Source organism: Arachis ipaensis, chromosome B2, assembly GCF_059453495.1.
Source record: "Arachis ipaensis isolate K30076 ecotype BB chromosome B2, ASM5945349v1, whole genome shotgun sequence".
Taxonomy (NCBI): domain Eukaryota; kingdom Viridiplantae; phylum Streptophyta; class Magnoliopsida; order Fabales; family Fabaceae; genus Arachis; species Arachis ipaensis.
The window spans coordinates 124,903,211-124,915,657 of NC_142437.1; the positions used below are offsets into that span (position 1 = coordinate 124,903,211).

At 27.7% G+C, this 12,447-nt stretch overlaps 2 protein-coding genes across 3 annotated transcripts; one reads left to right on the forward strand and one right to left on the reverse strand.

Annotated features, from left to right (window-relative positions):
• The first annotated feature begins 226 nt into the window (after positions 1 to 226).
• On the forward strand, positions 227 to 5,743 carry LOC107628071 (uncharacterized). The gene is made up of 13 exons (XM_088504357.1): positions 227 to 286; positions 981 to 1,118; positions 1,207 to 1,288; positions 1,390 to 1,466; positions 2,022 to 2,137; positions 2,242 to 2,350; positions 3,057 to 3,173; positions 3,269 to 3,360; positions 3,476 to 3,542; positions 3,655 to 3,736; positions 4,701 to 4,792; positions 4,938 to 5,081; positions 5,597 to 5,743. The coding sequence occupies exons 1-13, from the start codon at positions 227 to 229 to the stop codon at positions 5,741 to 5,743; spliced, it is 1,323 nt and encodes a 440-aa protein (XP_088360483.1).
• Positions 5,744 to 6,316: 573 nt separating this feature from the next.
• LOC107626461 (ACT domain-containing protein ACR10) lies at positions 6,317 to 9,065 on the reverse strand. 2 transcript variants are annotated; one of them, XM_016329344.2, is made up of 5 exons: positions 8,610 to 9,065; positions 8,281 to 8,499; positions 7,704 to 7,809; positions 7,013 to 7,619; positions 6,317 to 6,788 (listed from the first exon to the last, which is right to left on the reverse strand). In XM_016329344.2, the coding sequence occupies exons 1-5, from the start codon at positions 8,761 to 8,763 to the stop codon at positions 6,648 to 6,650; spliced, it is 1,227 nt and encodes a 408-aa protein (XP_016184830.1). In that variant the 5' UTR covers positions 8,764 to 9,065; the 3' UTR covers positions 6,317 to 6,647. The 2 variants fall into 2 exon arrangements, with proteins under 2 accessions (XP_016184830.1, XP_016184831.1); XM_016329345.3 differs by having other exon boundaries at positions 8,281 to 8,487; positions 8,610 to 9,049.
• Positions 9,066 to 12,447: the final 3,382 nt, after the last annotated feature.

Genomic DNA, 12,447 nt, shown 5'->3' on the forward strand with positions numbered 1-12,447 from the left:
CTTTCTCACCACAGTGACCTTTTTCATGTCTTAAATTGGATGCAATTACTCTATAACTCTTGCATGTCTTAATTGAGTTTTCCACTACTACTTTTGATTAATAGCTACCATGGATGATAATAATGGAGAAGCAAAGAGAATGGAAGAAGGTTTGAATGGCTCTATTGTTATTGATCATGATGAAAAGGACAAAACGGTCATTTCTCATGAGAAAGATCAAGGAACAATGAAACAGAAAACAAAGAGAATCGCAACACTTGATGCATTTAGAGGTTTCACTATCGTGGTCAGTCTTAATTATTGATAAAGTTTAATTATTATGTTAGTTTTTATATTTTTATCGAATTTTTAGTTAAGTTCTTATATCATATTAGATTTTATAATTAAATTTTTGCTGTAATAAAAATGTTGAAATTAATAGAATATTCTGTTAAATTATACAGAATATTCAGTCAAGTGTTAAGTATATTTATTTTGTTTATTAATGGAATATTCTGTTAATTCAACGTTTTCATCACGATAAAGACTTAATTAGTAATTACAAAATGGAAAAGTATAGGGTACCAACATATTATCTGCCAGCCAACTCTTATTTATAATTGTGTTTTATGGAAGTGTGTTCGTGGATGTGTCTAATAATTAATATATTTTAAATACATATATAAAGAGACACATTCAGAAAATATATCTATAAAGACACTTCTATTAAACATAGCTATAAAAAAGACATTTTTATTAGACACATCCACGAACACACTTCCATGAAACACAATTATAAATAAGAGTTGGCAGAAGTTGGCAGATATGCTGTTAGTAACGTAGCGGAACCGTTACAAAATCTAATATAGTATAGAACTCAATGAAAAAAAATATAAAAATCTAATTAAAAATTTAGTAAAATTATAGGGACCGACAGAATAATTAAACATTTATTTAATTTGTATTATGAGCTTATATTATGTGTATAATTGAATGTAAAGGTGATGATATTGGTTGATGATGCTGGTGGGGCTTATCCAGAAATTGATCACTCTCCTTGGAATGGATGCACATTGGCTGATTTTGTTATGCCTTTCTTTCTTTTCATTGTTGGAGTTGCCATAGCTCTTGCATTCAAGGTAACTAAAATGTTACATCAGCTATCATATATTATACTAGTCAAAATTATATTATGTTATAATTAGTGTTGATTCAATAATAATGCAGAGAGTCCCTAAGGTTAAATATGCTGTGAAGAAGATATTCATTAGAACATTGAAACTTCTCTTCTGGGGTATACTTTTGCAAGGTATAATTAACCATAATAATTTTCTTCTTAACTTTGTCTCATCAGATGCATATACACATTAATATGTTATGATTAGAACACTAATAAAGTTTTAACCTCAGGTGGATACTCTCATGCCCCTGATGACCTTTCATATGGGGTTGACATGAAATTTATTAGATGGTGTGGCATTCTTCAGGTCCGAGTCATCCTCAAACTAATTAAATTATTATAATATAAATTTAATTTCTAAATATCAATATTAAATTCTCCTTTAAACTAACATCTAATACCAATTAATTTTTACGCAAATTAATCTCACTTAATTTTTAGGATAAAATATATTTTTCTTTTTTAATTTTGTTCCTAACATTTTCGATTCATTCAATTTTATCTCGAATATTTTTTATTTTTGTCAAAACTATCCCTAAAAGTTCTCAATTTTGTCCTCAATATTTTATATGGAATTGACATCTATGAGTAATTTTGACACAAATAAAAAACGTTAGGAACAAAATTAAATAGAACTAAATGTTAGGAGTATTTTTAAAGAAAATTACAAATGCTAGGGATAAAAAATATATTTTATCCTAATTTTTATTTAAATTATATTGTCTGATTGTCAGATGTTAATGCAAAAGAGTTTTACGTCGAAATTGAACTCATGATAAAATCGTTAATTTATATTTATATTCTTGAATAACAATTATGAGAAATTTAATTTGTATATTATATATTGTGTGTGTGCATGCAGAGAATAGGTCTTGTATACTGTGTTGTTGCTCTAATAGAGACATTTACCTCCAAGATTAGACCAACCACCCTAAATCCTGGACATCTATCCATTTTTACTGCCTATAGATGGCAATGGTGAGAGGGGCAAATCCAATTCTACTGAAATTAAATGGTTGAGATTGTGATGTGATTGTAAAAATTCTTTGATTAATTATTAATTAACACTACATGTTGCATAGGTTTGGAGGATTTGTTGCATTTGTGATTTACATGGTCACAACATTCAGCCTCTATGTTCCAAATTGGAGTTTTGTGGACTATAATGAGGAAAAGCCAAAGAGATATACAGTAAGTTTATGCACCTCTTGATTATTTGAAATGTTGTCAAATAAATTGTTAATTTAGCTATAAGTTGATCCACAAGTTAGTTTACTTATCTGTTTAAACAAATATTAAGAGTTCAAATTATGCATGTCTATGTATACAGCAATTTATTAAAAAAAACCACTTAAATAAAAATACTTAAAATATATATTTTTTAAAATATTTTTTAATAATTAAAATATAATATATGTAATTGATTAAATAGTATTGTTTTTGTCATAATTAAATTAGATAAACCAATTTAACTGAAAAATTGATAAATCAAATTTTAAATCGGTCTATCTATGACTAAATACTCCTATTATATATATATAATAGGAGTATTTAGTCATTTTCTATAATAAGGATATTGTAGTCATTTTTTATTAAAAAAATATTAATTTAGATTGGTTTAAGATTTGTTTCACCGATTTTTTTACCAAATCAATTTTGTTTGATCTAATTTTGACAAAAATAATACAATTTAATCAGTTACATTTATTCAATTTTAATTACTAAAAAATATTTTTTAAAAAAGACGTTTTAGACGTTTTTATCTTAGCGACTCCTATTCATTAATTAATGATAATTAACATAAAAACCTTTAAATGAAGATTAAATTTAGAATGAATAAATTTTTAATCTATTGGTGACTAATCATTAATTAAATTGTTGTAATTATTACTACAAGGTAATATGTGGCATGAGAGGAGACTTAGGAGCAGCATGTAATGCAGTTGGCTATGTGGATAGACAAGTTTGGGGGATTAACCATCTTTACTCTCACCCTGTTTCGTCACGCTTGAAGGCATCTTATGTCATTTCATTAATTAATAACTTTAAACTACCTATTTTTATGCTTTTCATTAATTATAATTATTTCTTCATTTTAATAATTTACAGGCATGCACATTAAGTTCTCCAAGTCAGGGGCATCTTCGTAAAGATGCTCCAACTTGGTGTCGTGCTCCCTTTGAACCTGAGGGCCTGTTGAGGTTTGTCTTTTTTTTTTTTCCCCTTTTTTTTGGGAAATGTAAAATAAATAGAAAGATTTATTAGAAGAAATTAACTATTTTATATTTTACTTTTTTTTTTGTTCATTTTAATTAGTTCCATATCAGCTATCCTGTCTGGCACCATTGGCATCCACTATGGTCATGTATTGATTCACTTCAAGGTTAACTACTTTAATTTACTACTTTATCCCTATAATATTATATTATATTATATTATATAGAAAGACTAAATTGTTGTAATTAATTTATAAAACATTATTATTTTATCATCAGAGGCATTCAGAGAGGTTAAAGCAATGGGTCTCAGTGGGGTTTGTGTTACTAATCCTTGGCATCATCCTTCATTTAACACATGGTAAGCTACTGATAGAAGTAACTGCCATTAACTGATTCTGGTAATTCAGTTAATTCGGTTACATGCCTAAAACAGATTTGCTTTCTTCTATGCTAATAAGTAGTTGATCTGCAATTAGCTTCATTGAGACATTAACTATAAATTGTAAAACAAGGAATAAATTAAAAGTTTAATTATTCTTTTGGTTCTTATAATTTCACCAAATTTATAATTAAATATTTATATATTTTTTTAATAATTGAGTTTTTATATTGTTTTTAATTTTGTAATTAAACCTTTTTAAATGGAAAAAATATTACAGTTAACTGAATATATTTTCGTAAATTAAAAGCATTCATAATTAAAAATCTAATTAAATCTTAGACCACATTTTTTTTAAAAAAAATATTCTGTTAATTTAATACTTTTGACATGAAAAAGACTTAATTACAAAATTAAAAGTAGTGTAAAAACCTAATAAAAAAAATGGTAAAATATATTTTTTGTCCTTAAAGTTTGGTAAAAGTTTTAAAATTATCCGTAAGTTTTATTTTGTTTTAATTTTGTCCCAAAAGTTTTCGATTTGCATCAAATATACCATTGACGGCTAAATTTTCAAAAAATTTAAGACTAATCTAACAATAATGCATAAAAATTATAATTGATTTGCTTGTGTTGATGGTTGTTCTTATAAAATTGTTGTTGAATTGGTCTTAATTTTTTTGAAAAATTAGCCGTTAGAGGTATATTTGATGCAAATTGAAAACTTTTGGGACAAAATTGAAACAAAATAAAACTTAAAGATATTTTTAAAACTTTTATCAAACTTTAAGGACAAAAAGTATATTTTATCCTAAAAAAATATAAAAATCTAATTATAAATTTAATAAAATTATAGAAACTAACAGAATAACTAAACTTAAATTAAACTCCATTATCTGTATGAAAAATTAATCTGCATGGAAAATTCAAAATTGAAATGCAGCTATCCCAATGAACAAGCAACTATACAGCTTCAGCTATGTTTGTTTCACAGCTGGGGCAGCAGGAATTGTATTCTCTGCACTCTACATACTGGTAAGTAATTAAGTCAACAATAACATAAGAATATTATTTATTTATTTATTAAGTAGCTAGAAGAATACAATATTTCAACAACTACCTAATTAATTATTATCTTTCATCTCTAACAATAATATTATATTGTTAATGGAAAAATCAGATTGATGTTTGGGGATTTAGAAAGCCATTCTTGTTCTTGGAATGGATAGGAATGAATGCAATGCTTGTGTTTGTTATGGCTGCTCAGAGCATCTTCCCAGGCTTTGTTAATGGATGGTATTATAAGGATCAAGATAACACACTAGTAACAATCTACCTCACCCTTTTTATTATTTATTTAATTTTTTCAGTCTTTCAATTATATCACATAGATTATATATTAGTGTTGGTTATGTGTAAATAACTAAATCCATATAATTTCACTTAATTTTTAATTAAAAAAATTAATCTAGTCTTGGCATATTTGAATAAACTTTTGCATAATAATAAAGCCCTTAAACACAGTTTAGCATTATTACTTTTTCTTTTTATTTATTTTGTAATATTTTGGTTATTCCAAGGATTTGATTACAAAATTCAATTCAATATGAGGATCTAATAATACAAATTTTCAAAATATAAAAACCTAATTGAAAAAATTATTTCGATTAAAAAATAATTATAGAGACTCACAGTATAATTAAACCTATATAAATATAATATATGCTTTAATTTTCATATTTTTATCCAACTATAATAATTCTTTGTCTCACTTTAATCTTGATCTCAATTAGCTAGAAGCATAATATATAACAATTTTTTTGGGATGATATGAACCAGGTAAATTGGATCCAAGAGCATGTGTTTAACAATGTTTGGCACTCAGAGAGATTGGGTACTCTATTATATGTCATCTTTGCTGAAATCACTTTCTGGGGTATGGTTGCTGGTATCTTCCACAAATTAGGAATATATTGGAAACTCTAGGCTAATTTATTTAGAAATCAATTAATTATGTTAATTAATTTATGGTGAAAACTCACATGTAATTATTTTTACATATAAAATTTATAATTAAGAATCGTTAAATAATTTGACAGATTTGACTAAATTATCATTTAACAATTCTTAACTGTTAACTTTATATAAAAATAACTGTACGCAAATTTTACCTTAATATATAGTAATATTTTTCTAATTGTCCTATGAATTATAGCTAGCTCAATTTATCAATGATGTTAAGATATTTCTCATCAGTTATTTAATACATGTGTGTAACTAAAATTAAGCAAATATTTTAATTAAATAGAGTGCACATGTCTATTAAGAGAAATATCATACTAATTCAAGGAACCCCACAATAATATTATAACATCATCCATAGAAATCAATGAACAAACTAAAGCAAATGTTTTTGGATGGAAAGAGCCCCTATCACTAAAGTTTTGAGTCCAATTCATCAAATTATTTCAATAGCATTAAGATTGGTGGGGTATAAGACTACAACGTTGTGCAATAAAATCATGAAAAATGTATCCTAAGAAAATATCTAAGAAGAAATTAATTGATTAAGAACAATTGTCCATATATTAAAGACAAACTCATGAACTATTATAAGGAAGTAAAGGTAAGATATTTGTGTTATGGACTTATGGCTACTATAATAGAAATAAATTCAATTATATAATTCTACTACTTTACAATATATTACATTCCATTTTCCTTTATTTGATCTTCTTGCTATATATGGCCTTATCATTTTTCTTATATATACATATAAGTTAGAATTACAAATGTGTAACTTGACAAATATGATATGATAAAAATTAAGGAGCATGTTATATGTATATGTACAATTGTACACTAGACTATGAACAAAAACATGGATCTATCACTCCCAACCCATCAGCATTTTCCAAACTCCTTCTTCAATCTTGTTCCTCGGAAGAGATAACCCTTCTCCTCCTTCATCAAGTAAGATTCTGTATACCTCCCATTCCCGGTCTCCGATCACATGTCTTCCGATTTCAGCCTGTCGCAATTACAGAAAACATATCAAATTATTTAACGATTTTTAAGTCTGTCGTATATCTAAAGTAAATTATTCATCCTTTAAATTTGGTGACTACTCAAATTAATATGTTTTGGCGACTAAACTTAAAACATGTCAAATTATTTAACGATTTTTAATTATTATCTTCCTCTAAACTCTAAAGACATCTTCACGTGAGTAGTAATCAGAATATGAATAGTTACCGAAAAAATGCAAGTTTGAAGCATGTTGAGAGCAAGAGTAACGTCGTAGAAGACGAGGGGGCGTCCCTTGCCGGACAACTCGACAGGGTTGGCAACGAGAAGCTCCGTGTCGGGTCCTCGGCTATGGACGCCTACTCTGACTGGATGGAGTAGCTCCGTCCTAAGCCGGGACGACAAAGAATGCTGCTTCTTTGGATCTACAATCTTCTTCCCATCTCCTTTTGTGATGATGAACAAATCAATGTCACATTTTCCTCTCTCTTTAACATAGAATCTGCCATAACAAATCTGAATGTTGTAGTCCTTAAGAGTTCTCATGATATCATAGATAAGACCTTTGTGATCTTGGCACATGATTTGGACAAGAGTATGAGCAGGACTAAGAGTGTTGTCCATGGTGATAGTCACTTCATCCGACCGTATTAGTGTTCTGTTTCCAATCGTTTCTTCATCGGTGATTGCCGCCGGAAGAAACGATGATGCCGGCGAGCAAACATCCGCCGCCGGCCCTACCAATTCAATGTCTATATCAATGATGGCATCCTTCAATGTCCCTCTTAAATATTCTTTGGTATCTTCCTTTCTCTTTTCGGTATGCATAAGTTCTCTGCAAAATAAAAATAAGTTTGAGTTTAATTTTAATACACTGACAGTACCTAATCATCAGATTCATTCTTTTAGATGTAAAAACCTTGTATCTGTGATGAAAAAGAGATCCATGACTTTGCCATCAGGTGTAGTAGATACCTTCACTTTCTTTATGACAAGCTCTAGTTCACATAGAGCCTCTGTAACATCTGTCACCATTCAAACAAAAATCATTTACTTTGTTAGTTCTCTCTATCAAACCCTATGATCTGTTCCATATATTAGTCCTCCAAAGCCTAAACAATTGAGAATAAAGTAATTTAGTGAAGGGAGTAACATCTAAAACCAAAGAGAAAAATCCAAAATAGCTCCTGACAATTACTTCAAAAGACAACAAGGCTTTTGACAAAAAAAAAATCCCAATCCGACCTCTGACAGTTATCTCGAAAGGACAACGAGGCTCCTTTGTTTTTTTTTAGCACAGGGCTAATCAATTCCAAAAAAAAATTATCAGGAGTCGAATTAGATGTTTTTTTTTTGGGACCTCGTTGTCCTCTCGAGATAATTGTCAAGGGAACCAAAGGAATATCAGAAACCTCAAAATCTTGATTCTTGACTTTGAACAAAAATATATTGAAAAGACATGTAAATATGGTGATTGAAGAGTTATGGAGAATTACCATGTAAAAGGCCTTTGCGATCATAGCAACTAAACTTGAGAAGAAAGACATGAGGAGGGTTAGGTGGATGGAAATCAGAGGAGTAATAAGAGATTCCAGAAGCTGAGGAACAAGAAGGGCATGCCCCAATTAGCCTCTTCTTCAACAAACTCCATCTTGTATTCTCTTTCCCAACCACCCACAATACTATGTAACACCATTTCCCATCTGTTGACACATCTAATAATTCATTCAAAAAGAGTCAACATTAAAGCAAAACAAAACAAACCCATGTCTCAAATCCAAACAAAAGACTAAGAAATCAGAGAAAGATTAGATTTTGAAATTACCTCCTCTTACAATGCTAAGACCAAAGAAGAGTATGATACGACACAGATCAGAACCAAGACCAGTTTTGTCAGGACAGTTCACTGTTATCACTGTTGGATCTCCTTCTTTCTCTGCCTCCCTGAATATCACTACATCATCATGCAATATTCCCATAATCTTCTTCTTAGGATTATATATAATTCACTCTTCTTCTTCTTCTTCTTCTTGTTGAAGCATATGAGAAGGAAAAAGAGAAGTTTCTGTTTATTTAAGTGATAATGATGATGGCTTCTTATTCAATGGTTGTTATTGGTAGTAGTATCTTGTTGAATTCTATATAAGATTCAACAATTAATAATGAATAATATTATATGAGAGAGTAATGTGGAGAATGAAGAAGCAGAGAGTTTAACTGCTTCTGAGGGAGGGACAAATGTTTTTAAGGTTGTAGACTTTCTATATATGTGGTTGTAAATATTATTATATTGTAATATATATATTACTATTTATAGTAGTGTTTTTTAATAAAAAGAATTTTGTTGCTTCAAGCAATATATCTCAAAAACAAATGGAAATTAAATACGAGATTAATTTAATTTATAATAAATTTTATGCTGATGTTTAATCATATTAATTATATTATATAAACAAAGTAATAATTCATTTAAAAAGAAATAATTTTTACTCATGTGATAACATGTGTTTAGAATATATAACGTGGAAAATATTCAAGTTTTTTATGTTAATAATATAGAAATAATTAATAAAATCTTAAAACTTTTTTCTTTAAAAAAGTATTCTATGTAATAGCAAAAAATAATTACATCAAAGTGTATAATACCCTTACCCTCTCATAAGTCACAACATCTGAAATCTTTAATAATAATAATAATAATAATAATAATAATAATAATAATAATAATTAAAAAATGAGAAAGATAAAGTTAAATTTTTTATTTTTTATATGAATTATTTATCTCTCCCTAGTAAATGGCATGAATTTCCTCATTAATGATAATGATTTCCTCATTAATGTTTAATATATCCTGATTCTAACAATAATGTTTAACAAAATAGAATTCTGAAGTGTTTGTTGGTAACAATAGATTTCATAATATCCTAGTATAGTTTTAAATTACCTCTTAAAATATTATTAATTTTAAAAATATTTAGTAATCAAAGAAAATTAGCTAAAAACAGTCTTACTTTATTTAGCATTCATTAATTATTACGATAATTAATTAATGTTAAATAAAGTAAATTCTGCCTGTTTTTTTTTTGTCTCTCTATCGTTACCCAATTTCGGAAATAAAAATCTTTCATGTTTGTTAATTTAAAATCAATCACATATAACCAAAAGAAAGCACGCTAACACAATTCAAATTGTGTAGACATCTCATTCGTTTAAGCAACAGTGTCATTATTGAAACCCGGAAAAGAAAAAAAGCAGATTTAATAATGATTCATTTCTTGATAATGATAATGGACACGTATTAATCTGTCTATCTACTACCTTTAAATTTCATCACATGCATGTGCATATTTTTCTTTGGAATAAAATAAAATAAAATGAACTTAAAACACACAACAAAACAAAACAAGCCTTGCTTCTGTCTCATGGGAACACAACCAAAACAAAGTTGCTAATAATACCAACGAGGAACCTAAATTATGTATATAATTTCTTTCTTTTTTTTTTGTATTTGGCATAATTGCCTATATAATTTTATTTGTAATTCATACTACTATTAAAAAAAATACCTTGTGATTTCCTACTGATATTATAATATAGTGTGTGTAAGATTATCACTTGATGATATAGATAAATTTAAATTTAATTAATAAAAGATAATGTAAATATATAGTTGCTTTAGAAGTTTGAATTATCAATAGTATACTTTAAGTAACGAAATAATAGGGGTGAGGACGGGTCGGTTTGGTTCGCGTTGAAGGTGAAATTAGAATCGAACTGATCAAAATGTAATTGGTTCTGTTTGATTCGGATTTATATTTTTTTTGTGTATGTATCTGAACCAAACCAAATCGATTAAGAACGGATTGATTTGGTTCGGATAATTAGGTATCCGATAACTTTGAAATCCATAAAAAAAACCAAATTTTTATTTTAAAAATTCAACAAGTACAATAAACATATAACATTAATATAAATAATCTAAACATGTTAAACACCAAATACATTAAAAACTAAACTCATTAAAATCTAAACATATTAATAGTGAATAATCTCACTAAAAACCACTAAAAACCATATATATATTTTTATTTTTTTATTTAATTAATATATGATTGGATTCACAGGTTGATTCGAATTCCGCACTCCCAAAACTGATACTCGAACCAATCACTAACAAAGGCCATTGATTTGGTTCGAGTTGAACTCGATTACCTGTTGATTCCAAAACCAATTTAATTAGTTCGGTTCGAATTCAGACAGATAATCAGATACCCGCTATCTATACTCACCCCTGTAAAATAATATGATAGTATAAATTCAGATCAGACAATTAACTAATGCAAATAGAGTATATTATATCAAATGTTCATCTTGAATCAAATGAGGACTTGGAGTCAATTAAGAGGATATGTATGTAGAGTTCTTAGTCATTAGCACACACAAAAATGTGATTACTTTTATTTTGTGCATTATTATTATTAATATTATTATTATCAAGATTTGTGTATACTAAAAATTAGTCATTTATATAAAATATATGTTAATATATAAATAAAATATATATTAAAAATAAGTTAAACACTATATATATGTATAGACAAATAATGACTGATGATTTAATAGTTTATTTTTTGTTTACATATAATATTTTTGTATTCTTATATACTATAACCAAAGTGATTGACTTTGTTAGTTGTGAATAATATTTTATAGACAAATTATTAAAGTGCGAAGACGACATGCTTTCTAACCTTTAACTTCTTTTTTTGTTTGTTTCCAATAAAATAATTTAGGTGAATATACACTCGTAAAAGGGAGAAAAATTGCTACAAAGTTAGATAGACAAGCAAAATGGAAATATACGAGTGTATCTCTAAATCTTCTAATTTGCTTTATTATCTAATATTTAAAATTTAATTTGGACATATCGACTAATAAGTAATTTAACAGCATCTTTAAGAAAATATATAAACACCTAATAATTAGAAAATGACGCCATCCAATAGACTATGCTTGCGTCACTTCTCTCCAAAGCTCTGGTTCTTGTATGAGCTATCATCTTCTTCACGTGGGAAGAATTAAAATTATATAATTAGAACCACAAAATTCATTTTGTATGGTTGATAATACACTCATACTTCCACTTGCTTCCCCACCCACTTAAGAATTAAGAAGAAATTTCAATGGAATCAATATAAGTGTTGATAAATGCTCATAACTTTAGATTTTCATATGATAAAAATGCAAGTTTAAGGGTTTTTTTTTATGACAATTTTTCATTTTTTTATGAGAAGCATGTGTGTATTTTACGTTATGGAAAATGTGAGTGCTAGACATGGATGTGAGACAGTCTTTTCTGAAACAATGAACGAAGAAATTTGACTATCTGATTTTTTTGTAAAAAAAAATTAAGCCTTTAAATTTTGGCGAAAAAGGTAATCGGACCTTCGATTTGTGTTTAAAAAATTAAAAAAATTTGGGGTACATAATCGAAGGGTCCGATTTGTGTACCAAAAAATCGAACGGTCCCATTTTTGCTCCTAACACCACATTTACGTAGAATACTTATACACTCCATAACTACATCCTACACCATTCCCTCTTCTACATCTAAATTAAAAAGTGTTCTTTTTATCAATAATTTATAAATACCTCTATAAATA

Excerpts from the sequence above, each read along its gene's own strand:
- LOC107628071 (XM_088504357.1), top strand. The coding sequence starts at position 227 with ATGAAACAGAAAACAAAGAGAATCGCAACACTTGATGCATTTAGAGGT. Across the intron at positions 1,467-2,021 it reads GATGGTGTGGCATTCTTCAG|AGAATAGGTCTTGTATACTG; the intron begins GTCCGAGTCATC and ends GTGTGCATGCAG. Across the intron at positions 4,793-4,937 it reads TCTCTGCACTCTACATACTG|ATTGATGTTTGGGGATTTAG; the intron begins GTAAGTAATTAA and ends TGGAAAAATCAG.
- LOC107626461 (XM_016329344.2), bottom strand. The coding sequence starts at position 8,763 with ATGGGAATATTGCATGATGATGTAGTGATATTCAGGGAGGCAGAGAAA. Across the intron at positions 8,500-8,609 it reads TCTTAGCATTGTAAGAGGAG|ATGTGTCAACAGATGGGAAA; the intron begins GTAATTTCAAAA and ends ATGAATTATTAG. Across the intron at positions 6,789-7,012 it reads TTCAAACTTGCATTTTTTCG|GCTGAAATCGGAAGACATGT; the intron begins GTAACTATTCAT and ends TAATTGCGACAG.